The 27,160-nt window shown below is 34.2% G+C and overlaps 1 protein-coding gene across 2 annotated transcripts in view; it reads right to left on the reverse strand.

Annotated features, from left to right (window-relative positions):
- SEMA3E (semaphorin 3E) overlaps window positions 1-27,160 on the reverse strand; it is a 235,944-nt gene that overhangs the window by 33,144 nt on the left and 175,640 nt on the right. For both annotated transcript variants that reach the window (XM_038562847.1, XM_038562848.1), the window contains 6 exons: window positions 16,304-16,397; window positions 5,957-6,076; window positions 4,704-4,846; window positions 3,359-3,473; window positions 2,887-2,956; window positions 1-29 (listed from right to left, as the gene is read on the reverse strand). The exon at window positions 1-29 is cut by the window's left edge and continues 116 nt beyond it. In XM_038562847.1, the coding sequence (XP_038418775.1) occupies window positions 1-29; window positions 2,887-2,956; window positions 3,359-3,473; window positions 4,704-4,846; window positions 5,957-6,076; window positions 16,304-16,397 (571 nt within the window). The remainder of the gene's footprint in view (window positions 30-2,886; window positions 2,957-3,358; window positions 3,474-4,703; window positions 4,847-5,956; window positions 6,077-16,303; window positions 16,398-27,160) is intronic.

Consider the following 27,160-nt stretch of genomic DNA (forward strand, 5'->3'; position numbering starts at 1 on the left):
CACATATTGCATGCCCCCTAAATATATTACTGGAGGAAAAAAAGAGAAGGAGAATTACTATTCTGGAACTGACTAGAAGTCAGCTCACCACACCCTTCAGACTACAGAGATAAGGATGAAGTCTTTTGGATAAAAAAAGTTGCAACTCTTAAATATAGGATATTTTAGAAATACTAACTACTGCAATATTTCCAAGTACTAGAACTCTACAACTTACCATTTCTTTACTTTCTTATAATAATAAACCACAAATGACACTGTTAGACTAAAAAAGTGATGTTTGTCACCTCACTTTATTATTGCTAAATCTTACATTGTGTTTTTATATTTTTATTAAATATATATAAATGTACATATGGCCTGAAAAGAAGAATTCATTCCCAAGTTGAATTATTCATTTTAAGCTTTATCTCCTTGTATGTTGTATTATATTCATAGTAGACAGTATTTGCCTAATCACCATACTGTTAATATTACTCCTTCTGTTTCAATTTTATTTGATTTCTCAGTGTATGTGATCAAATAACAAGTTAAAGTCTAATGAAACTTTGGAGCTTTGCTCCATTCTTTACCTTGAGGTCTCAGAGGCATCAATAAGCTTGCTGTATATTCCCTCTACCAGTGACCTCCAGGTTACTGAAAGTGTACCATAGTGGAAAGATGACTGGACTGAAATAGGTTAATTTGGGGAAAATTATATAAAAGTCAGATTCTTTACCTACAGAACCAGCAGCAATTGAAATCATTCTTTTTAATAAAAACGATAAAGACAGGAGATGACTAACTATACCAAGTTTTACTGGGGGCATTTGCAGTTGATTCTGCCAAAAAAAAGCCCTTGTTAAGTGATTTGTTCTAAAAATCTGGCCATATTCCTTAATTTGGTATGATCTAAATAAATTCTAACATGTCCCCAGCCTCCTCACTGTGAGAATCAAAATAATTAATGTTTGTAAAAAGTGCTCTGCACAATGCACAGTTCTTTCTAAATGTAAAAGTTCCTACGCTCCGAGACACCTGTAGAACAGCAGTTACATTACTGTCTCAGGACATCAGTTCACACGTTTTACAACACACCTTGAAGCAATTGGAAATGCCTGCGATAGTGAGAAAGCCAGAGATAGTCTCCCAACTAAAGTGGCAATGAACCTTTGATCACCATGCTACAAATACCAACTTTTACATCAGGTAACAGCTGGGAAGCCTTTTCCTCAGATTTGTGTATAAATTGAACGGTCAAAATTGAAATCATGGAAGAAAATTACCTGTTGTCTTTGAAATCTAGACAGATCCATTATGCTATCACTTAGGAAAGTAGCTTATGAACTGATCATACTAACCCACGGAAAACCTATTCTGGTTATCCCTTAGCTTTTACTTATGATATAAAGCCATGGAATTAGAATGCAGTGTATAAATTCTTCACTGGCTTAAGAATAAAGATGAAGTTAAAAAAAAAAATCTAGGGATTTTCCGTGGACTGTGACAACTACCAATCTACATTCACTACTTTTCTTTGCATCAAGGAAGAACTGATTAGCAAAAATTGTTTCCATGTTTCTCTGTTGAAGAAAAGGTCTCCTTACAATAGCACAATATTTATCGAAAGAACATTATTTTTTTTTCAAAGAAATCACTTGCTGAAGAAAATAACAACAACAAAAAAAAGCTTTGTGGAAAGACCCCAAGCACACAAGGTAAACATGATAATAACATAGTTTAAGGCCAGTGCAATGCAAGAGGAAGTGAATTCTATCTGAGGTAGAATTCTTTTTTTTTAAAATAACAATTATTTATTAATTTGAGAGAGCAAGCACGAGCAGGGGAAGGAAGAGGGAGAGGATGGGAGAGAATTTCCAGCAGACTCTGACACGGGGCTCAATCTTAAGACCCTGGGATGATGACCTGAGGCAAAATCAAGTGTCAGATGCTTAACCAGCTGAGCCACCCAGGCATCCTGAGGTATATCCTTTTTTCTCACTCCAGTCATCTCACTCCACTCTCTCCTACTTGGGATGAAACACTCTGGAAATTATATATGTAATCTTTCAACCCAAACTGATTCTAATAATATTTTTTATTCATGTATTGATATACATGAAATAGTATTTCATTTTTTCCCAATACTCTTCAATCAACAAAATACAAACAGGCTACAGAGAAAAATAATAGGTTATAAGCCCTAAACTTGAACAGCTTATTTAAATTTAACACATGGGAGGCAAATAATGAATATGTTTGCTATGAATCTACATGGGAGCAGGACAGCCTGAGGCAAGGAGTAAGCAAAGTGCTCTGTGATTAAGATATCAAGGAATATTTCTTATAGATGGCAAGTGACAAGTAGTAGAGAAATGATATAAATCAGTGTTGGAAGAGAAAGTCATTGGAAGTAAGAGAGGTGGGTAAATGAAATCATAGTGATGGAACTCTAATGAGTTAGACGCAGATTCTGTCAAGGTATAATCTTGTAGGAAAAACGTCCAAAGCTGAGTGATAGACAGTTGATAGACAGCCTTGAAAAACCTGACTTGGAAAACCATATGACAATTAAAAGAATTACACTAGCCTCCACAGCATGGAACTAATAATATCTTATAAACTATATGGAAAGAAAATCACTCTGTTGCAGCTCAGAGAGAGAGGAGTTTAAGATACTGAGCATGGAAGGGTCTTGGGGTGCTTCAAACAGAAACAAATAAAGATCCAAATTGAGCTCATGGCTTTAAAAATAACATTGCAAACATAAGAGAACAAAGAGAAATTGGTGATATAAAATAATAGACAATGCCAATGGGTCAACAGTCTTTGCAACTTACATACACAGTGAAGAAGTAAGGCATATTTTGTTTCATAACGTTTTTACCGATCATATAAATTTCTCACCTGGTAGTGTTAAAGAGTCCAAATATAACTGGGTTCTTATGATCTCTTGTGTGCAGCAAGAAAATATCCTCTGGAAAATTAAAGACCATTATGTTAATATTTTTAGTCCTCTTTGCAAAGGAAATATACTGATGTAAAATAGCTTAGAATCCATTGCAGATTTATGATACCAATTTCTTTCCATACACAATCATACGACCATGACCAAATCACAACAGAGTGAAACACGTGGCTGTTCAGGATGACCTTGAGCTGGGCCTGGAGGAAGGAACGAGGTGCTGGCTGTAAGCTATTGAGAGGGATCTCCTGGGCCCGCAACTCCTCTGAGCCTACCACGTGGACCCGGTTCGAATGAAAGAACAGAAACTTGCTCGTTGCAGGAAGCAAGTTTCCATATGTGCTAGGGAAAGTGAGGGTCATAGAGAGGAATAAATATCAAAGAGTAAAACTTAATTCTCGCAATAGCAGTTACCTAATTCATCAAAATATGTGTCAATTCCATTCATTCCTGGTACAGAGCAAACCAGTCTCGCTTTTAGGAACGTGCTCCACTTATTCACCAGTATCCTCTGTCCTCCCACATCATTCTGTGACAAGCAAAATTAGGTCAGTGAGTGCCTAAAGAACTTCTAACAACAACAAATTCTGCATTATTAAACATACAGATGAGAACGGTTGTCATTTTTTAAATTTAATCTGGAGAAATTAGCCTTATCCTTAAATAATACCATAGAAGCAATTCCCCGCACAATTTCTTTGAGGTTTTTGTATTTTGCCTTGTTAGTATCCTTTCACTTTGGTCCATTAAATATACTTTCCAGGTATTAAAGAATGTTAATAGAGTGGTCTATCCTTTATAAAGTAGTGGCTTTTAAAATACAGTGACCTTTAATATTATTTTATTGAAATAATCTGCTTATCTCAGACATACGGAAAGCATTCACTCTTTCTTTCTTTTAGAAATACATACATACACACATACAGCATACATTCATGTTTGCACACATGTGCACACACAGGTGTACCTACATGGACATAAATCTGTATATATTAATTTCCTCTTTATTTATTCTTAAATTTATTCTTAAATAGCAAAATAACCTTACATTTGCAATATTATTAGCATTCTCTCAATACATATAGCTACTTGAGTTGGTTTTGTTTTTTTTTTTTTTAAAGATTTCATTTATTTATTCAGAGAGAAATAATGTGAGAAACACAGAGAGAGAGGCAGAGACACAGGCAGAGGGAGAAGCAGGCTCCATGCAGGGAGCTGGACGTGGGACTCAATCCCTGGTCTCCAGGATCATGTCCTGGGGTCGAAGGCTGTCATTAAACTGCTGAGCCACCTAGGGATCCCCCTTCAGTTGGTTTTGAATATTCACTAGCAGCCTATCTGAATATCCAACCAACCACAGATGTTTTTTCTACAGAATCAACTAACCGAATTGTTGACATATAATATAAATTAGTTAGAACGTGGACTAAAAAGATTTTGGTTAAATTAATTTGTAAAAGGGGGGTTCAAACTCCTTCTAGGGAGAAATGTAGCCTAACTACAAACTATCTCTTCTTAGTATGGTCTTGAAAATACACAGCTCTTTTAAGCTAAAACTTTCAGGACATGTGAAGTATGAAGATCAGATAGCAAATATTGGTTTCAGGCAGCCTACAGAGTCCTAGAAAATATATATATATATATTTTTTTTTAACTAGAAAATATCTTAAAGTAAAAAGCCTACTATGCAATCTCACCAAGGCCTGACGGGTAAATCATGAGATAAGCACGCAGAATGAGAAAGAAAGGCAGGCCTCACCACACAGAGCCGCCCCACCCTGGTGTAAATTGCATGGGCGCTGTTCTCTGCCTCCAGGGCCTTCTCCGTAAAAAAGAAATACACTTTGTTGTCATCTCGATCTTCATTGTCAGGAATCATATACGAACCTACAAATTTTGGTTCTATAGATATAAAAAAGAAGAAAAGTAAAATAGCTGTCACAGCGAAATGCTAGGTTCTTCTAATAAACTACAGATCACATGAATGCTTCAGTTTCAATAAGTCTTTTCCTTGAAATTTTGTATAAACATTAAAATGTAGATATCTCCATTCTCATTGCAAACCAACAATTTGGTTTAGAACTATTAGAGGACATTTTAATTGGAAAATAAGGGTCAAGAAAGGAAAAACCAATTTCAAACAACATACCTTAAAAATGCATTCAAAGAACAGATTAGGGGCACGATGGTGATTATCTCCATAAATTTCCTCCCATATATATAAAAAGTCAACATAAATATATGTAAAGTATTTTAGTAAAGAAGTTTATCATTTTTTAAAAATTCATAGATTATCTACCAGTGCAGCTCATGGAAGACCATTTTAATTTTAAGGTAGAAAATTTATTTTGAGTTGTAGTCTAAGGGATCTAAGAGAACCACCCTTGGCTGATATGGTATGTCAAATATTTTAATGCTGACATGCTGCCAATAATGACTGTGCATTCTAAAGCTTAACAAAAAGGCTAAAAATAATAAAATCATTCATTATTAAATGATCTTTTAATCCCTGGATAGACCAGTGTGCCAAAACATAAACATTATTCTTCATAAAGAATTCTGTCAATGAATGGCTCGTGAATTTCCTAGAATTTTGTCTCTAAATACAATATGATCCTATTAAAATAAGTAAAGCAAAGTAATCAATTCATCCAGAATTATATCAACAGACAAAGAGAAAACAGAATTTATTGGATAAAAGGGATTTTTAGGTTTTTTGTTTTGTTTTTGCTTTTTATATATTTGGTTTGATTTCTTCATTTAAATCTCAATTTCTAAGTATTGCTATGAAGGCAATTTGGTTTTATAGTAAAGCCAGTCCATTTTGATATAAAATATCAAATTCATATGCATACTATCAATAATATTTTAATTTAGGAATATTACTAAAATTCTGAAATTTGTAAAACTATAAATGACATTTGTATCATTATTATCAAAATGGCAAATTTCCCAAGAGTTCTACACTTGCTTTCAATTCTGATTTACACATTCTTTTCTCCTGGACGCTACCTTTCAATAGGCGCTCATCATCATGCTCGGTGCGAATATGAGCCAGTCGCCCCATACTCCGGAAGATTGCAGCATCTCGGCCCCAGTAGTCACTATAGAGTCCAGCAAACAATTCACTACCTACATGGAAACATCAGGTAGAAAAGAAGTCAGTATTTCTCTCTGGATCTGACAACAATCTATAGGCCACAATTATGTTAAACGTATCCATCACTGTGTCTATGACCTTATGAAATGAGTCCTATTGTGGGAGCATGGATGGTACCATCAGATTGCTGGAGCCTGAATACTGACTCTGCCACTCACTAGCTGTGTGAACGTGGCCTAGTTGCTTCACCTCTCTGTGCCTCAGTTTCCTCATTTCCAAATAGGAAAAGTACTCGCAAGTATTGTAAAGAGTAAAATACTTTAAACAATAGTGGGCCTATACTAAGATCTAATGAATATATTTTTTCAAGGATGTATTTATTTGTTTGACAGAGAGAGAGCACACATGAGTCGAGGGAGAGGCAGAGGGAAAGAACCTCAAGCAGACGCCCCACTCAGGACAGAGCCCACGCAGTGCTCAATCTAATGACTCTGAGATAATGACCGGATCTGAAATCAGGAGTCCGATGCTTAACCAACTGAGCCATCTAGGCACCCCAGACCTATATGAATCTTTGGCAAGTAATCTGGTTCATTTTATTTTACTAAACTTCTTCTAATCCTCATATCATCAGGGGATTATTATTAATTTTTGTAGTAGTAGTAGCAGTATTATATGTAAGTCAGCTAACTCGAATCCTTCTTGGAACAAGAAATTGCTTCCATTAACATGATTTTAGTGTGGGAATCACAAAGTCTGACAGAGCTGTAAATAATCCAATTAGTTGTCACTTAATTTGTAAATCTGTGGCTTAGATGGGAATGGTATAAAGAATTTATAATTTAATCATTAACAGAATGAACAAAGTTAGTTACATGTAGTGGAGGTCCCAGACTTAAAATCAGACCAAGGAATCATAAATGTATGCAGGGTTTCGAGATGTGTCATTTCTCAGGACCCTGAGATCCTGACCTGAGTTGAAATCAAGAGTCAGATGCTCAACCAACTGAGCCACCCAGGCGACTCTTAGGTCTATAAATTTTATTAATAGACCTAATAGATTTTAAAAATTATTTAAATATTTATAAAGAGACTTTTCTAAGGTAAGGCCTCTAAAACTTTGAATAGACTAAATACGTTTATACGGTTTAAAATTTCAGAAAATAATCAAATGAGTTGTAAATAAGACACTTCATAAAGAAGTTTATTTTCAATTTAACTGGCTTACTTTTTAAAAAGTGAAGCTAATTACCTTTGTTTTATCAGATCTAAAAATAGAAAAATAAGATATAAATTGAATTGGACGCCTTAGGAAAAATAAGCTTTTAGAAACGTTATAATAATAAACCTATTTCATTTATACAAAGACAAATAAATGTAAATAGCTTTTTTGGTTCACAAAATTCACTGTGGATACTTAAAAATATATAGGAAACAGATAAATAAAATCCAGGTTTCCCACAAAGGAATTCATTTTTAAGCTATACATACATGTAACAAAAGAGAAACAGGATAGAGAGAAGTAAATGTGTTAGAGTATTAACAATTGATGAATCCAGGTAAATGGTATAAAGACATAAATTGTACTTCTCTTTCCTTTTTTCTTTGTATTTGAAAATTTTCCCATTAACAAGTTAAGAAAAAAAAAAAAGCTGTACTTGTTGACTTCATCCCGCATGCTTGAGTGTACGCTCTCTGAGAGGTGTAATAAGGGACATAACAGAAAATGAAAAACAAAGATGCTTTATCTCTAGACTTAAAATATTATTTGATAGAGAAAAGTTATATCAGAACTCTTAATGAAGTACGTTGTTTGGTAACAAAAGGGAAGAAAAGCAACATAATTTATATCAAAGTCAGTTAATGTTATATTCATCAGAAAGTTATATCTGTATGTGGAGAAGGTGTATTTTGAGATAAACGCATTCAGTGGTCAGGGATATGAATCATTAAATGGGAGGCATCCTGCACTACTTGCACATAGGTAAAAGAAAGTCATGTTAAATTCATTAAAAGGCCTTGGGGAACATCAACTTTATGGTATAAAAGAATGAGATGACCTATAAAAGGGTTCAATGACTTCTAAACCATCAGAGTGAGGATTTTTCTGAAATGATTTCCTTGCTAATTATTAAACTTGATTATTTTCTTCATATAAAATATAAAGGCCATTTTGGAAAATTATTCTAAACAAAACTTATTTTTCTAATATGGACTTGGCTGAATGCTTAACGCATAATGGGTATAAAAAGTAGATCTCTTAAAAATCATGACAGTTTTCTATTAAGTTTTTAACATTTGATTTGACTTAATTTCTTAAAATATTTCTAGAACTTTGACATTTGAGAACATTACTATTATGGGAAAATAATTTCATATTGGTTTACAACAATTTCATTGCACTTACCCCGATCTGAAACACGGTGTGTCATTCTACTCCTTTTATCAATTTACAAACTTAACAAGCAAGTACCCCTTCGAGCCACTAGATGGCAACCCTATGATACCAAATAATACTACATCCAAGACCAGTTATCTACACAAAGGAAAAGATGATATATTACCAATTTTACCCAATTTCCCTTTGTGTATTCAGATAAAAGAAAATCGTTTGTGAACAATTCAAATAACACAATATGAACTATATGACTTAACTTCAAAGAAATCAGACAGGTGCTTAAAAACTCTATGCTGTGTAAACTGAACCAAATGTGTTTCTGTTGAAAATGTTAGATTTTCCTCAGAAGGGAAAAATTCTCCTTTCATAGCTTATTATCGGTGTAAAGAACAAAATAAATTCATAGTAATAGATAATAGTTATGCTGGGTAAAAAATTTTCCTAAGGAAAAAAAAACTTCAATGAAAAATCATAAAGTAGAACAAGGCTTTAGGCACCAATATTACTTTATAATAATTAAATGAGCCAAAATATTCAGCATCATTATAATTAATACTATTTACAGCAAATATATGAGGTATATATGTACCATATTTCAACTGAATACTTTAAAATCATAACTGTTGGATATAATTACGGTAAATTTGTGAATGAATATATTGGTATTTTACAAGTACAAAAAAATCTGGATAAATCATGTTTTCATGGAATAAGAAGAAAAGATTTCATATAAATAAAAAAATAAGTTTTAGAGTTCCAATGATAAAAACAGAATTATCTAAGTTTTCAGTTTTGTATGTCTATGGAGACAGGATATTTAATAAATGTATTAGCTCAGCCATAAATTTAACTGGTATCTCATCTAGTTCAGTATTCTGAATATAATTAACCAATTTGATTTTTACGCCATATATTTACATTTCATTTGTTATAGCACTGAATACTGATGGCAACTGAGGTCATGTTAATTTTAATGGTCAAGTGTGGTTATAACCTAAAAAAAAATAGAGCATCTGCAGGGTATTTTGACAGGTGAATGTAACTTACTATTGTCATGCTTAACGTAGGCTCCATGGGCAGACGTAAGAATAGTGGGAATAGTCTCCGTTAGAAATCTGTCATGCTAAGACCCTAGCTTGAATCTGCTGTTTGCTTGTGGCTAAAGTGTTCAATATCTCATGGTCTTCATTACTGTCAAATCACAGAGACCTACGTGTAATCTCTTGAGCTTGCCTCACCTCCATGTACCTGGCCATTCCCCACTTCCTCTATGAAGACTTCCTTGACTAAATTTTTGTTAGTTTATTGTTTCCTACTACCAACATAGCCCCCGGGCCTATTTCTATCACCCTTTATGTTAACTGACTGTTTATGTTTGACTTTTTGCCTCACTAGAATGTAGGCCTCTTGATATGTCTAATATATTTTTTTTCCTCGATATCTTGCACAGTGTCTGTGCAGAAAGTGCTCAATAAGCATTTGTTGAATCAATGAAGAGCACAATGTATTAGTAAGTGAATATATCTCAAAATTATTTTAGGTGTTTAACTTTAAAAAAGCCACGAAATGCAAAAAAAAACTTAGAACAAGATTCTGAGTTTTAAAAAGTGCTTCAGGAAATGCAAAAAACACTTAGAACAAGATTCTGAGTTTTAAAAAGTGCTTCAGGAAAAAAAAAGGTTAAAAGTAAGAAAAAACTATTAGGTATTTATTTATTTGTTTGTTTGTTTATTTATTTATTTATTTATTCATTCATTCATGAGAGACCCAGATTGAGAGACACAGGCAGAGGGAGAAGCAGGCTCCATGCAGGGAGCCCGATGTGGGACTCGATCCTGAGACCCCAGGATCATGCCCTGGGCTGAAGGTGGCGCTAAACCGCTGAGCCACCCAGGCTGCCCCTATTAGGCATTTATATGAGTAACAAGAGTTCCTTGAATTTTTCTTCCTTAAAAAGTCAATATTTAGAAGTTTTTTAATTCATGAACACAAGGACTCTATTTTCTTCCAGTATTTGTACCTAATAGTTTCAGCCCCAAAAGACTGTGTCTACACTAAATTGCTCATATGAAAGAAAATAAGGATCATTTCACTCTTTTGCAATATACAAAAACAAATCCACTGTAAATAATGTTTAGTTAAATTGCATCACGACAATCGTTTTCTACATAATTCCTTTTTCACAGAACAAACTCTAATTGAAGTTTCATTTGAACATCCTTCACTGCCTTCTTATTTTATGAAACTTACTAATAGCTTTGTCCATGGACTGTATACTTTGTCCATGGATCAGTATACTAACTGATCGATTTGAGATTTTAGTCACCATGTCAGAAATACAGATTTCAATTGGTAAGAAAAAAAATTCAGTTTCTTGTGCTTTTTATCTTTTTAAGTTTTACTCAGGCATTTCTCCTATTTATGTGGTAAATGTCTACACAGCTAAATACTGTGTAATATATTTGCCTCATGGAGAGCACATGGCTAAAGACTGATTTAACTGCTATATCTTATAACTGAGTCATATTAATTTCGGTAGAAAATCATTCTAACATCAGGTGCATTATTTTATAGAATGACTGTAACATGCATCATTGCAAATAGAAACAAAATACATGTGAGAGGATGAGTCTGGATTAGAATGATCCATGTATTCCAACATCCACATCCCAGTTCACACACTCAGCTTAGGGTTACTAAAAGTAACCAGATAGAACATATCCTTTTTTTAGTTATGAAGTCATTGTTTGGACTTTCTTTCCTCCTATCCTTATAATTTTTGTTTGTTTTGAGGAATCCATAAACAAAATATTCAAAGAGGCCCACAGAGACTAGTAGCTATGGTCAGAAGCAACGACAGGTGGGTAACTGGCATTTTGCCAAATGGGAGTGCACAGCAGAAATTGTAAATGTTTTTAGGGACAGGAACATGGCAAAGGAATAACTTTATTTATTTATTTTTTTAAAGGAATAACTTTAAGTCTAAATTTCTGTACAATTGGGGTGAATTCAAGAAATAAGGCAATATACCTTGTTTGTTATGTAGAGGTTGCAATTATAAAGACGTATGTTTTACCTTCATTTAGATTTTTTCATTTATTTTCTGATACTTATTAAGTCATATTTTGTGCCAGAAGTATTCATTCATAACTGTGTCCTGAATAAAATTAATTTAAAAGGAATATTTATTTAAAAAATTTTGTAATGCTATTAATAACTTGAAATAATTACTTAAATTTCCTATGCATATATTCCAATTCACTTTCATTCAGTCAACACTGACTCTCAATTCGCAGAATATAAAATGAGAAGATATATTCACAAAGGTCTCATTAGTATGAATAAAAGGGCAGGAAGAAAATTTCTGTGGCTACAAATGTTTGTAGATTTATTTGTTAAAAAAAGGTAACAGAACTAAAAAAAAGTTCAGAAAGAAAATTTCAGTGACTAAAATATCTTATTCATGGCTATTTGTTGAAATAAAATATAGTGTCTTTAGCTGGAGAAGTATCCTAAAAATATCCTATAACAAAGCTAACACTTCGAAAGTAAAGAAAAAGTACATGACAAATTAGAAGTGGTTTTCCCCCAAATGCTAGTAACATGCATATCAGTGTACCATAGTCATAGCACATACAATAAATATTAAATTACTACAAATCTGGGCCAGAATGAAATGTTAAAAAAAAAAAGGGGGCAATAGAACTGAGAGGGCAAAATATAAGAAAAATCCTGCAGTTGCTGAAGGTGTTATGAATTTATTAAGAATATTACAATATTATATCCAACAGAGCTGATGAAAAAAAGTCAGCCAATATTTTTCTTCCTAGCCAAAATGATATATGACATAAAGAACATATTTTCTGGGGCCCCTGGGTGACTCAGTCAGACAAGTGTCCACTTCTCGATTTCAGTTCAGGTCATGATGTCAGAGTCCTGAGATCGAGCACTGTGTTGGGCTCCCTACTGACCATGGAGTCTGCTTGAGATTCTCTCTTTCTCTCTCCCTCTGCTCACCACCTCCTCTCTCCCTCTTTTAAATATATATATTTATATTTCTTGAATTTTTATTTGGCCAGTCACCAAACCCAATAGTTTAGTAGCAAAATAAATACTGTCTTCGGATGAAATAAAAGGTATAGGCAACTAATACAGCAATTTATTTTACTAAATAATTCACTGTTTCAAAAAAGCGCCTTTAAAATCAGGTGTGGGGCACCTGGGCGGCTCAGTCAGTTAAGCATCTGCCCTTGGCTCGGGCCATGATCTTAGAGTCCTGGAATTGAGCCCTGATTGGGCTCTCTACTCAGCAGGACTCTGCTTCTCCCTCTGCCCCTCCTTCGTCATGCTCTCTATCTTTGTCTCTCAAATAAATGAAAAAAATCTTAAAAAAGGACAGGTTGTAATGTCTTATATTCTTCAGACATTTACTTAAGACCATTTTTTTAAAGATCAAATTAGTAATCATAGTAGGGGAAAATGTGGCTAAACATGTAGAAATATTGCACCTGTGGTATGAATTTATATGCCACCAAGATAAATTATGTTAAAACCAAATGGCCTTTGGAGAGCAACCATAGTCAACATATGATTTCATTTCAATTGATTTCTGAACATTCAGAACATAACTAAACAACGAGGCTGTTTTACTCCTTAAATTCTGTTTCACATGGAATCATTGCAAGATACTAAAAGTTCCTTCCTAAATTAGATGATAAATTTAATTAAAACATGTTTGTTAACTTGTCTTTTACCTCGCAAATAATCTTTCTTTACTCAGTTTTTTGGTGAGCTTTTAGTTCACGTGATCTTCAGCCAACTGAATTTGTTATCTGAAATGAAAACTGTATCTAAAGTTAAGAAATAATAAGACCTTCTTTGATTTGCCAGCACATTTTTTTTCTTTGTGGGCCTTGTTAGCTTTATGAGGATTGTTACAAATTCCAGTTTCTTATCATGAAAGCACATGTCAAGGTGAATAGGCATCAGACAGTAAGCACGACCCACATTTAACAAAGAAACAAAGAAGGATCGTGGTCTCAAGATGGTCATCGTTTTGCTGGAGTCTTGTCCTAACTCATCAACAGAGAACACGTGTGGTCATAAAATACCATATTAACGCATTCTTTCCCTGTCAGAGTGAACTACGCCGAGCTTGCCAAATTCCAACTCAGGTAGCTCCGTTTTTCCAGCCAATATTCCTGCTGTTTTTTCAACTGGGTGAATTATTCCGACTTCCTCTCTTTTTGAGTTGCTGGCTCACATAGGTTATCGGGTTTCCATCTCAGTGGCTGCTGCCTATCTACAGCGAGTGAATGATCTTTCAAAGGTACTTTGGGATGAAAGCTAGTGGATAAATATGAAGAATTATATTTTTATTTCTTCTCTTTGGAGGGATTAGTCCTATAACTTTTGTGTTTAGTTTGGAGGGCTCTTATGATTTGATTTCTCTTCTGAATAAGCGAAACAGCCACCCAGATGGCAAGCACTTCACATTTCAGCACAGTGTAATTTGATTTGGAAGTTCAATGAAACCCACTTGGAAATGTCCCTCCAGTAATATTTCCCCTCTTAAAAAATTCAGTTTTAAGTTCCTGGTTTCATGCATAAATAAGCTCCAGGGAGGCTTAGTGCTGAGTGGCAGGGTGACTAAAGAAATTGTTTTAAACCATTTAAGTGAAATGTTAAAAATAAATGGTGTGCTAATCTTCTTAGGATTTCACTATAGAAGTAGTGTTTATGCTGTAATTTCCTACTTTCAATATCATTTATAATATTCTTATGAATAATATACCAAAATTTGTTTTGTGTTTGTTTATGAATACTGAGTCTATTCAGTGAATATTTTTACAGGAGGCCTATTCTGTGCAAGATGTATGGTAAAAGAAATGATAAGAAAATCTCTTCCGAATATGTTCAAATTTTAAACCTATGAAGTTACCTCCAAAAGCACTAAAGGCATTAGAAAGAAAAAAAGTCTATTAAATGCATGTATTTTAATGAACACACTGCCATTTCTAACGTTTATGGATCTGGCATTCACTGAAAGTGTCACTCCCAAGATTTTTATTCCTATTAAAGTTAAGCTTAGGTAACCTTATTTTCATATTTAAAGTCTCTCTTCCTCATATTCTGTTTATACACACACACACACAGGTTAGCAGAGGAATGCTAGCTATCTTAAAATACTACTTTTCTTGAAAATATTATATTCTTTAAAAATATTACCTCTCTTTATTCAAGCTCCGGAAGACCTTAATTACTTCCTATGTGAAATCTCATCTTAGAGCCTTTGTAAATTATGGGGCTGAAGCAAATCAATCTTTTCCTATTAATTAGAGCTAACATAAGATCTTTGCTCCACAAATAGACAGTTGACCTCTAAGGAACATGGAAGTTGGGAGCGCTGACCTGTACAGTTGAAAATTTGCATATAACTTATGACTCTCCAAAAACTTAACTACTAACTGACCAGAAGCTGAAGGATAACACACAATAATTGGTTAACACATAGTTTGTATGTTACATGTATTATCTTCTGTTTTCTTAAACTACAGAAGATATGTTGTTAAGAAAATCATAAGAAAGAGAAAATACATTAACAGTACTGCACTGTATTTATTTAAAAAAAATATCTGTACCCATGAAGTTGAAACCTGTGCTGTTCAAAGGTCAACTGCACATATAAAAGAAGCTTTACTTTCTTGGACCTAAGTATGATGACTGGGACGGGGAAATAAAAAGAGTGGGATGCAAGGCCCATCAAAATCAACTGGATAAATTCAGAGGCTATAGAGTTTCTAGAATACACAAGAATATCTGTATCAACTCAAAATCAAGCATATGGTATTCTGATTACTCATCAGTGGGAAGTTTTAAGTGTTAACCCTTCATTTAAGATACGAAATCCCTACATGCTGTTTCACACTTTCCCATCTTCTGTAAACAGCATAACCTTGTATTAGCATATAACTCTAAGTATTGCAAATTTACTAACAGAAATTCATACATCTGTACCATCCCTATATCAGAACTTCGTAACACTGAGAAAAAAGGATTCCTTTTTTTTTTTTTTGAAAAAAGGATTCCTAATAGCACCTCGTTGGATGTCAGGGAGAGCTCTCTTCAGGTTTATGTTTGGGAACTCCCCCATCTCCACCATCACAGTGCTGGAGTACTTTGACAAAGGTGCCATTTTTGATTGAGTCCCAAGAATATAAAAGAGCAAGAAAAATAATTTCATTGTGTTTTAAGTGATGTACTCAGGTACCTCATCTAATTAAATGGAATCAAATGGAAATTGAGACCAGACACGGCAGCTTATTCTACTATTTCAATGTGGACATTTAGTGGAAGTTTGAACTGGTCAACCTCTATAGTTAACATTCTAGGTAAACAGGAATTTAGATAAATAACTTTAAAGCTCTCAATTGAGATGACTTTCTGATGAATTCTACTGATATAAAGAAAGCCAACAAGAAGAGAATATTTAAAGTTCCCCTAAAGTCACAGAGCAATTAAAACAAAAGGAACTAACATATATTACAATAGTTCAGCCTCTCTGGCCAGGTTTTATAAAGTATGCCCATAGCTCCATTTTTTGAACAATAAATGGCACAATACAACATGTTTTATACCAGTTATTAAGCAACAATTTGTGTTTTGACACACATATGTCAAGTATATTGCACTCATTTTAGACTCAAATTGGCTCAGCTTAGCATGGCTTAAAATTTTTTATCCTTGCTCTCAACACCAATAAATACATAGGACTCGTCAACACATACCAAGAAACACTAAGAGAACCAAAGTTTCAAAATCAATATGATGGCCAGCTAATGTCTGTGGCAAAAATAATTACCAATTAAGGTAGAGATGAAGGAGGAGCTGGGATCAAAAGGACATCTGCCTCTTCCTCTTTCAGACCTGTGCAATTCCAGATGAAACAGAGGATCCTTGAAAAATAAAACAGAAAAGCCATTATGTATTTACTGACTTTAATAAGAATCTAACTGCTCAGATGAAACATATAAAAACCCTGATATTTTGCAAAATAGGTACTGTAAATAGGGCACCATTGAGTATGATCAAGTTATTTAGGACCAAACTGGGTTTTATAAATTACATATATGGGTTTTCAGGCCCATATAGGTTTTCTCACTCCCCCCAGAAAGTATGCAGGTGAGGACATGGAAGATGTTAGCAATTTTTATCACTCAAGCAGACAGTGTTACTTATTCTGAAATGTGTCTGGTAAATATTCCAAAGGAACAAAAACATGCTTAAAAAAATAGTTACCAAAAGGGAAGTTCAGTGATAAATACAGAAATGGGCTGCTATTCCATAAAGGCCACTACTGATTTGTTTTTGCAGGGTCTGCAAAAAGAAACTGATAAAATTTTCAAACGATTTGGATTATTTATTTCCAATCATTTTTATTCTTCATCGCATATTCTTTGTATAGACATTTAATTTTAATAATTTAGAAAATGATGGCTGCATAAATTATTACTGGAATATAGATATATAAAAATAAGTGTCACAAAAATAAGTGTCACATCATGAGCAATATTTCAGACTTGCGTCACGTGAGAGCTTGAAAATAAGTATTCCTATGAAAAACTACCACTTAATTGGTTCCTATTGTGAGCGCATAACCACAGAAATTTTCTCTGAATATACTCAGATTTCAAAATTGTCCCTAATACACTTTTATGATTATTAAGTGTTCTATAAATGGTTTGGGTAAAAGAAAGTAGTTTGGAAAAGTGACAATAACAATACTGAAAATTTTGTAAGAAGAAAACTACTCTGCAGCAGAATATTGCTGACACTGCCCACTGGCGTCTATGAACAGCCCTGCCCACCTGTGAACCATGATCCTAAAAACAATATGAAAGTCCTGAGTAACCTCTGAGAGGTTGAATTTGACTCAATCTTGAATTTGACTTTCTTAGCCACTCTCCTAACTCACGTTATCTGTCTGTCCTTATCTTGCCATTCTTATTTGACACACTTTTCTTTCTGTCTCTGATCCTCTAAAATCACCCTTCTGGTCCTGCCGTTCCAAAACCTTCCCAGTAAATGAAGAGTTCATCTGGCCTCTATACCCTCCAGATCTTATCCTTGGAATTAAACCACAGCCTAGAGAACAAATGTAGGCTCCCAACACAGATGTAGCTAAAGACACAAAACTTTTTTTAAGCTTCTATTTGTTTTCCTATTTATACACTTCACACAAATAAGTAGAGAGTAGGAATACCAATGAATAATTTGAGACATTTTTGTGTTCGCTCTTCAGAGATAACAAATTTGCAATGACATGAGAAAAAAAAAGTTTGTGCAAATGAGACATAATGGCTGGTCTGCCCAGCTAACCTAACACTTGTGCTGAAAGGTTTGCATCTAAATTTGCAAAAGGGACCCACAGCATTATGGGAAGAAGAAAGTGATCAAGTGTGTGACTGTAATATATGTTTGACCCATTAGTTGCTATCACTTTTGTAGATTATTGGAAAAAAGTAGGTAGGACATACATTTTATATTTGTTCAAATGCAAACATCCAAATAAAAAAGCTGTTAAAGAGGTATACTGAACTGCTTTCTTAAAATCAAAACTTTCTACAACTTCAAAATTCTGATACTCAGCTTTTCATCACTAATGACAGATGAAGGTGATTTACCCAATGGGTAAAATTAGATACCTTCAACACTAAAATTGAAACTGCAAACAAGTATGTTGCTTATTTATTCAAGTCAGTGCACTATATTAATAAGTTTAAACTGTCACGTGGGTGAAACATAGAAAATGCAAACTAAGAATTCTAAGGTCAAGAGAATCTTAGACTTTGAAGGACTGTAGTTAGATGAAGAGAATGAAGTCACAACGTCTGAGAAAAGGCACAGGTTTTCCTAAGTAGAAATCACGATCTATGCTCCTGAGGCTGTCGTTGACCAGGGAATTTCAGCACAGGTCTGAATTTTCAATTTTCTGTCATATCAGTGTCTTCAGCTCTCAAGAGAAGTTGATTGAATCAGCAGAAATAAACCTATATTAAAAAATACACCTATAACCCAAACATCTTGAAAACAATCAGAACCCAGAATCACATGCAATTTTTAGGTTATGTACGAGGCGTGATTCTGTTCAACATGTATTGAACAACTAGCTGAGTCTGTAAAAGGTCATCCTCTTTTACAAAACCTCAGATTTAAATCTGAGGATAAATGAGTGTCGGATATTCAAACATTCTCAGAGATCTATGCCAATTTGTATCTTGACTGAAAATTTCCCCTTTTATGTAGAAGATTTCAACTCTTTCTCTCATTTAGTTGATTAATGGTGAAAGCTACCTCAATCTATAATCATTTTAAAATAATAAAATAGTTCAATTAAAATTTTTTGCCTTTTTTTTTACATCACTGCTAAAAACCCGTATTTTTCAATAAAGGACATTGAACATTTTATTTTTTATTTTATTTTATTTATTTATTTTATTTTATTTTATTTTATTTTATTTTATTTTATTTTTTGAACATTTTAATTTAAAAAAATGCATGTGTTCTTCAGTTTCTACTTGTTTAGCCCACTGCTGAATAAAAAAAAAAAAAAGAGAAACTATTGGAACGCCCTTGCTTTAGAGAAGCGCCATTATCTTTATTCACAAAGAGAAGGTTCCCATCTTCAGAGGACACAGTCATTGCATCCATACATAGCACGTGGCTACCACTCTAGGACTCAAATAATACAAAAATGAAGACAACGGCAACTGGATTGTACAGTGTGATACTTACATTTGAAAACTACAAGATTGTGTATTTTGAAGCATATGATACGTATAACACAATAATGAAGAGGTGCTTTGGACACCTGAAAGTCTGAGTGCCAGCCGTTGTGAACCACTCGCAGGCTTCCGGTGTCTCTTACCTGGGCTCATCGGTGTGTTCAGGATAATAATGCCCAATTAATACTAAGAATTCAGAAGGGACTCTAGCACCCCCAGGAATCCTGATCTGACCTCTTTGCCTGCCCTAGAATCTCCTCCTTTCCCTTTTTGTGTCCTATCAAGCGTCATACGAATCCTTCTTTTATGTAATGCACTTTTCTGTGTTACAACTGCCTGTTTGATTCCTTCCTTCTCGATTGTAGTATTTTTTTGGGGAAACTGCCCATGTGATGTTAATCTCTGATCCCCTCTATCAAATAAACTACCTGGCACATAATAAATGCATAACTCTTCACAATGTTTGCAAAAATACCACCTTTCTAGAAACAGATTTTTTTTTCCGTTTTGCCTTTATTTATTTATTTATTTATTTATTTATTTATTTATTTATTTATTTATTTTGTATCTAGAACTCACAGACTGCTGTAGACAGGTGTGTGGAATTGAAACTAGACAGTAAGTACAAATTGCTCCGCTGTGCTACATTGTGCATGCTTCCTGACAGCTGCTCATATAGCAACATCATGATCCTATTTTTTTTCCTACATTTTGATTGCCATTGGCTTTAGTAAAACTATTACATTGTTAAAACAACTAAAGGAAGAATAGATATGTTATTTCCCCAGCTACTTAATGAGGGTAATATATTCTTATATACACTTTTATAATTTATAAAAGATTCTTACCAGGATTAGTATATTAAGGTTTAGGATAAATATAATTGAATACTCCCTGGCATTTATTAAAAATAAAATCAAATACTGAAGAATGATAGTGGTGTTTGTTTTATCCCCAATGACCTTATTAATGATATGTAATCTGAAGTAATATGGAGGTACAAAATCATTTGTTACTTAAGGCTTCTCTTTCCCACATGACTAATTTTTTTTTTTAAACGAGTATTCTTTTGATACGGTGGTGTATGGTCATGAAGCTTCAATACTGAGCCGAGAGTAAAGACTGAGTTCTTAATTCTTACCAAGCAACTAACTTGACAGCAGTTTTTAATAATTTACCTGATCTTTCATTTCATGATTTTAGAGCGGAGGCTTTCTTTATCTTGTTAAGCTACCTATTTAAGAAAGACACATTGGTTCGATTCATTTTAATTCCTTAGGACTCAATATATTATTTTTGCAACTTCATACAGCAGAGATGTGGATATTGTTGAGAAAGGGTAAAAAGAAAAGAAATATCCTAGACTGCATAATACTGATAATGGAGAACAGGCAAATTCTAAACTTCTATTGCTTTGTTCTGCACAGATCGAGCTGACTTCAAAATTAAGTATACATTCAAGAATGAAGTTTCTCACATTATTTTGAGAGTTCATTGTGATCTTAAATGAAGTGTTTAATTTAGTGCACAATCCAATAAAATGCTAAAAAGCGAGTAATATAATTTTCTTGCATGAAGTGAAATTCAGCAACCAAACCAACCAGAAAACTTGAGGCATGATGACATTGTCAATGACCCTAAAGCAATCGCGCTTATGGTTCAAGTACTATGTAATGTTGGTGTTTAACCTTATGGTGAATGTTGGTCAGTACTTATACTGGCTTTCCATTATCTGTGTTTTAACAGCTGGAATTTCTGTCTGAGTAATGTGGCTTACGTTTACAAGACATCACTAGCATTAGCAGTGCGGGCTACACTTTTTGTCTCTGTGTGGTATGAAGTTTTTCAATAGGTTCTCCTGTGCTTGAAGAGAAACCAGGACTTGCAGATTGCAAATGTGGGCAGATGCCTGTGCTCTTCAGAAAAAAGTTTTAAGAATAAATAGTATGTCTTTCCAGGAGAATTTTCCCCTTTGGGCCTTGAGGGGAGTGCGCGGAACCCAGAAATACTGCTCTAAGCTATTTTCAATAGGTGTGAGCTACTGCGTATCAGCTGTGAAATGTGAGGCCAAGTAAATCAAATGCGAGTTTCCCATTAATAAGTCAGCTTGGTGAACTATTTTTGCCCTTAGTGTCAATGGTAAATTCTGAAAGATGTCAGAAAAAAACTAGACCATTACAAACACTACAATGCAATAATCCCTTATTTTATTAACTATTTCTAACAGAGAAAAAATAGTAAAATAAGCAAGGCACGTAAACACATACCCATCAACAATGAAAAATAAGATACAGTTTTGATAAGCAAATGTCTATAATAACCATATCATGCATTTTAGTTCTGTACCTAAGTTATCTAATGACCTGTAGCAAATTAACTTTGAAAGTGACTCACTATACAATTTTTTCCTTTCTTCTGCCAATCAATAAAAATATGTATTAAAGAATATTTGAAACTGAATAAACTGGTATATTTATATACCCCAAAACTGAATAAACTGGTAGAAAAAAAATACAAAATAAGAGTGAAATTGTAAGTAAACATTTAAACATTTTGACACTAATGGCTCTGCATTTTTTTTACATTTTTAATGTCTAAAAAATTATGTCATACTTGTATGGTTCTTTAAAATGTAGGCAATACCCTTGCATAGATTGTTTCAACTTCAAAATAAGCTTATGAGGTAAAACAGGGTTCAAGAATATTCACTAACATTAAAATCAAAGGCAGGGCAAGGGCTAGCCAGTCTCAAAGAGTGTCTTCTAGCTTCTGGTTCCACATTTATTTTACATACAATATTATCCATCCTACCTACCATTGTAGATGGAGAGGGGTATATGTTTGTCCTGCTGGGCATGGTTGAGTGTCTTTTATGAGGTAATTAATGTATAATCAAGGTTTGAAAACGTTTATTCAGATTTTTTAAAGAAGAAAATATCATTATTTAGTTATCTATTTATTAAATTCTATGTTCAAATGCTTTATTTCCTTTAACATTATTGGAATAGCTTGCAGATGCCACCAAACATTTTTTAAAAGCATATATAATACACCTAAGGTAAAGTTCTAACTCGATTATCTTGTGCTGAATTTGTTTTTTTTTTTAATATTGTAGATTTTCTTATGGATTTTTTAAAAAAAATTTTATTTATTTATGATAGTCACACACACACAGAGAGAGAGAGAGAGAGAGAGAGAGAGGCAGAAACACAGGCAGAGGGAGAAGCAGGCTCCATGCACCAGGAGCCCGATGTGGGATTCGATCCCGGGTCTCCAGGATCTCGCCCTGGGCCAAAGGCAGGCGCCAAACCTCTGCGCCACCCAGGGATCCCTTGTGCTGAATTTGTAAAGCAATGTTTGCTTAAAGAGATATTTGTAGGCAAAATAATCTTTCCCCTTCTTGTGTTTCCTTTAATTACTACTTCACGATTCCATTCTCCTTGCCCTCATCTTATGCCAATAGTCTTTTAAATTCCACACTATTAGCTCTGTCTACCAGAAATGTATGTCTTGTGTACTAAAAGTACTGGAAACAAATACTCTTCAAACCTTAATTATTATGTAGCCCTGAAGCCTGCTTTTATTAGAAAACAGCGTCTTCCTTGCTGCCTACCTCTTCCTCACCTCCCTTTCAAATAGAATCATGCCACTCTCCCTCCGGTGCTTCCTTGCTGTTATAAAGTGTAATCTCCAAAATGACAGTTCAGGATCCTCACTGCTCTGTCTTAGGCTATCTCCTTCATGACTTCCACCGTCCAATCACAACTCCAAAAGCACAAGCTGGCTGACTTTCTTTAAAGATTGTATGCTTGACAATACCCATAGCTCTTCCACTACAGTTTCCCTTTGGGAAAAGGGAATTCAATGCTTCCTTTTCTTTACAACATAAACCCTACGTAATGAGGAAACAATGCTGAAAAATGACTTTGCTGATATTCCAGGAGACTTCTCCAAGCAAAACTTCTCCCATAGGCTGTGCTACATGTCTCCTGTAACATTAGTTCCATTGCATCATGGGTACGTATATATGTTCAACAAACATTTAAGAAGCCTCCTACATTCCAAACATTCAATCAATACTGAATTTAGGAAACAAGGTGCATTCCGCTCCTTTTAAACCCCATAAAAATTAAGCTAAGCATCCTTTCTAATTGTAAATTTAACAAATAGCAGAGCCAAGGTGAACATGTGACTACAACTAATATTCTAATTTTTTATGAGACAATATATTAACTCTACTTCAATGGCAAAAATAAATTCTCTGATGTTATTTTATAAACTACTAGGAACCAGAGGGAGGAGGAGAATGAAAATAGGAATAGGAATGAAAATTCAGGGATCCCTGGTGGTTCAGCAGTTGAGTGTCTGCCTTCAGCCCAGGTTGTGATCTGGAGGCCCTGGGATCGAGTCCCACATCAGGCTCCCCGCATAGAGCCTGCTTGTCCCTCTGCCTGTGTCTCTGCCTCTCTGTGTTTCTCATGAATAAATAAATAAAATCTTTAAAGAAAAAAAAAAAGGAATGAGAATTCAAGGAAGAGTTGAATTGTTTTTTACAAAGAGAGCTAATCCAAAGTGGAGATAAGAAAGCCTCTAGTTTGATCTATGGCTCAAGTCCCATAACCTCTTTCAACCTCAGTTTCAACATTTATGAAAAAGAAGAAACAAGATTTCTGTGTTGCTCTCTCATATGACTGTTGTGAGAATCAGAAGAAGGAATATTACAAAATTCCAGAATTAGAAAATTTGAATGTGACATAACTATATATGAAAAGGAAACTGACCTCTTACAAATCCAAGGGTTTGCAAACAGATATTTTATATCAAATGTAATGGTGCACAATGCTGATTTCATTCTGTATTATTTTATTTTTGTTTTGTTATTTTGTAATTAACTTTAAAACCTTATTCTATATTATAAGAAACCATAAGTGTAAGAATACACATTAATATGGATAGTATTTCAAAGAACTGGATAGATGATGGATTATTCGATAAATGGTGTTTGGACAACTGGAGTGCCATATGGAAAAAAATAAAGTTTGATTACTACCTCATGTCCCATAGCCCTGTAGCCAAATTCCAGATTGATCACCAATTTAAACATAAGAAATAGGATTATAGAAGGAATAGAAAAAGACATAAAAATTTTGTACATAACCTTAAGTGTGGAAAAGACCTTTTAAAACAAGACACAAAATCTAGAAGACATAAAAGAAAAATTGATAAATAATATAACTGAATGATTTTGAGAAAAGAAATCTTATGTTTATGGAAGAACCATAAACATTTTTTTTTCACTCAAAAGGACTTTTTTCTCTCCTTATTATATAATGAAATCACACAAGTCAATAAAGATCACAAAACAAATTTTAAAAATAGTCTGCACCCATAAAAGTACAAAGTGGTCTTAGAAAAACTTTTTATTCTAAGAAACAAAGAAGCTATAAAAACAAAGACTTAGAAGAGGTATGTCAGCTTGACGAGGTATCTCAGGGAAAAGATGACACAATCAGTTTATCAATAGGAGAATAACTCTAACAGACTGAAATAAGCCTAAGAAAATAAAGACCTTGATGCTGAAGCATTTTCTGGACATATCCTCTAAGATCATATTAGAAAATGTCATATTATAATTAAATATCTAGTTTTGAGATTAAGAAATTTGGTATTTTAATTATGTGAAAAATTACCAGAGCCAGTCTTCTAATAATTATAGCATCGCTTGTAATTTGATTCATTTATCTCATGATCATCTGTATTTGATTTTGGAAAAAGTCAAAGTCAGTGTGATAGGAAATCTACCACAATATGTCTAGTCAAATCCCTGCCTGGACTACCCAGTTAATCTGGTGCTAAATTTACAACTGATATGGAAACTGAAACACCATTCTGTAATAAAATACTAAGTAGTTTACTTGGAATCTCTTCATATCAACAAGTTATACAATATTCAAAGCAGATCTACACATAAAAAGGCTGAAGAAAATAGAGTTTTGCCATAATAGGCATCATGGTCTAGATTCCATAATTTTAGCTGCTTAATAAAATGCCAAGAATGCTAGTGAATGGAACTGCAAATGGCTATTTTTTAAGCAATTTTAAACTTTTAACCTATATATTACAGGGCAAGCCTAGTAGAAAAAAATTAATGGTAGTAAATATTTGTTCATTATTAGCAGTGTTTAATTTCTGATATTCTCTATACACTGTGTAATAATTGGTACATCATAAATGAGCAATTAAATCATATCTGTTTCTTAGATAAAACACATAGTACATATATGATAATTTATATATGTGTTTATATAATAATTTACATATATGACAAAAGCAATATGTGAAATATGAATATTAAATACTCTACTGTTAAATTAATGTTAATCAGTATTAACATTAAAACTGTAAAGAGGATAATGCTAGAAATAATCACAAATAAAATTTCACATATATTTCAAAAAATTTAACTGAAGGACACAGGTAATTATTTAGACATTTACACATGGAAAGAAAAGATCCATCTGGATGCAAGTTAGCTCTAAGATCTGGATTTCTCTTCTGGACTGTTTCTCCTGCCCACCTTCTCTGGGTCTGACTGCTCTCACTGTTATTCTGACCACACACAATGAAACAAGAGTCAAAATTCTTTTTTGAGGACAAAGACGCTTTTTAAAACTATGAATATCTACTTTTCACAGGGAGGAAGTCATAGCCCCTTTTTTAGACTACAGACAGCCTTTGGAGCAATTCCTCATTTCTGAATCCCTGTTCCCTTTCCCTTGGACACATGTGAAAACTCTTCAATCTTCTGAGTGTCCCCACTGCTGAGTCAAACATGATCACAAAGGATCACAGTCCTGTGTGGAGAAGAAAAGAAAGAATTGCTGGTAAAGGAAAAATCAATTCACCATCTGCACCAAAAGGGGACAGCTGCAAGGGTAGGGATGCCTTCTCTAAGTGCTGATTTGTCTTCCAGTCCTGGCTGGGCCCATGCAGCCCTTGGAGTTAACAGTGTCAACAAAGAGAATTCTGGAAAACAGGGTTAACGGGTAGGCTTTTGTGGTTATCGGAGTCTGGGTTAAGGGATTTCTGGCTTTTTATCAGGGAGAGAGGAAATATGCATGTGCAGAATTGTATCTTCATTCTTACATAGAGAAGAATATTCCAAAATTGTTTTCAAAGCTAATAACCATTAAATCCTTCCTGATTTTACGATGCCCAGGCCTATAGTCCAATTTGCTATACACTTGAAATAGGAAAACCTGCTCCATGACCTAGTCATGAGAATGTATGTTTCTACCTTTCTCCTTGCATCTCATCCATCCCTTCATCAAACCACAAAAAGCAGCTTATTACGAAAACATTAAAGATGTGTGTGTGTGTGTGTGTGTGTGTGTGTGTGAGCATATCCTTAGCATGTTTCTTGTTTTTAGTAATTATTGTGGAGGCTCATGCCCGTAGATAGAGACAGAACAGAAATACAATAAAACTAAAAGAGACAGTATGTTTCACTAGGATCACATCATCAGTGATAACAGAATGGAGGATAAACGCAGTGCCTAATGTCTGCTCTCTACCACACCATTTCAACGTGGCCTTCATTCAACCATGCACTTCCTCACTCTGCACGGCGCTGTGCTAGTTACTGCAAAGGTAATAGTTCATTTCTGCAGATACAAAGCACTCTACCTACATGCTCTTCCTATGGCTATCACAAGTCTTTAAGACAGGTATTTAAATGTACAATGATTCTTCCAAGAACATCACGAGACACGAACTATGTCTTTCAGGCCCTAGATAGGGAAATATAATTACTATAATGAGTGCATCAGTGTGAAAAGTCCTAGAATGAGGCACACACTGTGATGAGAACAAGAACCTGGAGCCTAACTTTGGTCCTGGGGGCGGTGTGGTCTGAGCGGAAAGAAGGACTGGTA

The sequence above is a fragment of the Canis lupus genome, chromosome 18, assembly GCF_011100685.1.
Source record: "Canis lupus familiaris isolate Mischka breed German Shepherd chromosome 18, alternate assembly UU_Cfam_GSD_1.0, whole genome shotgun sequence".
NCBI lineage: Eukaryota > Metazoa > Chordata > Mammalia > Carnivora > Canidae > Canis > Canis lupus.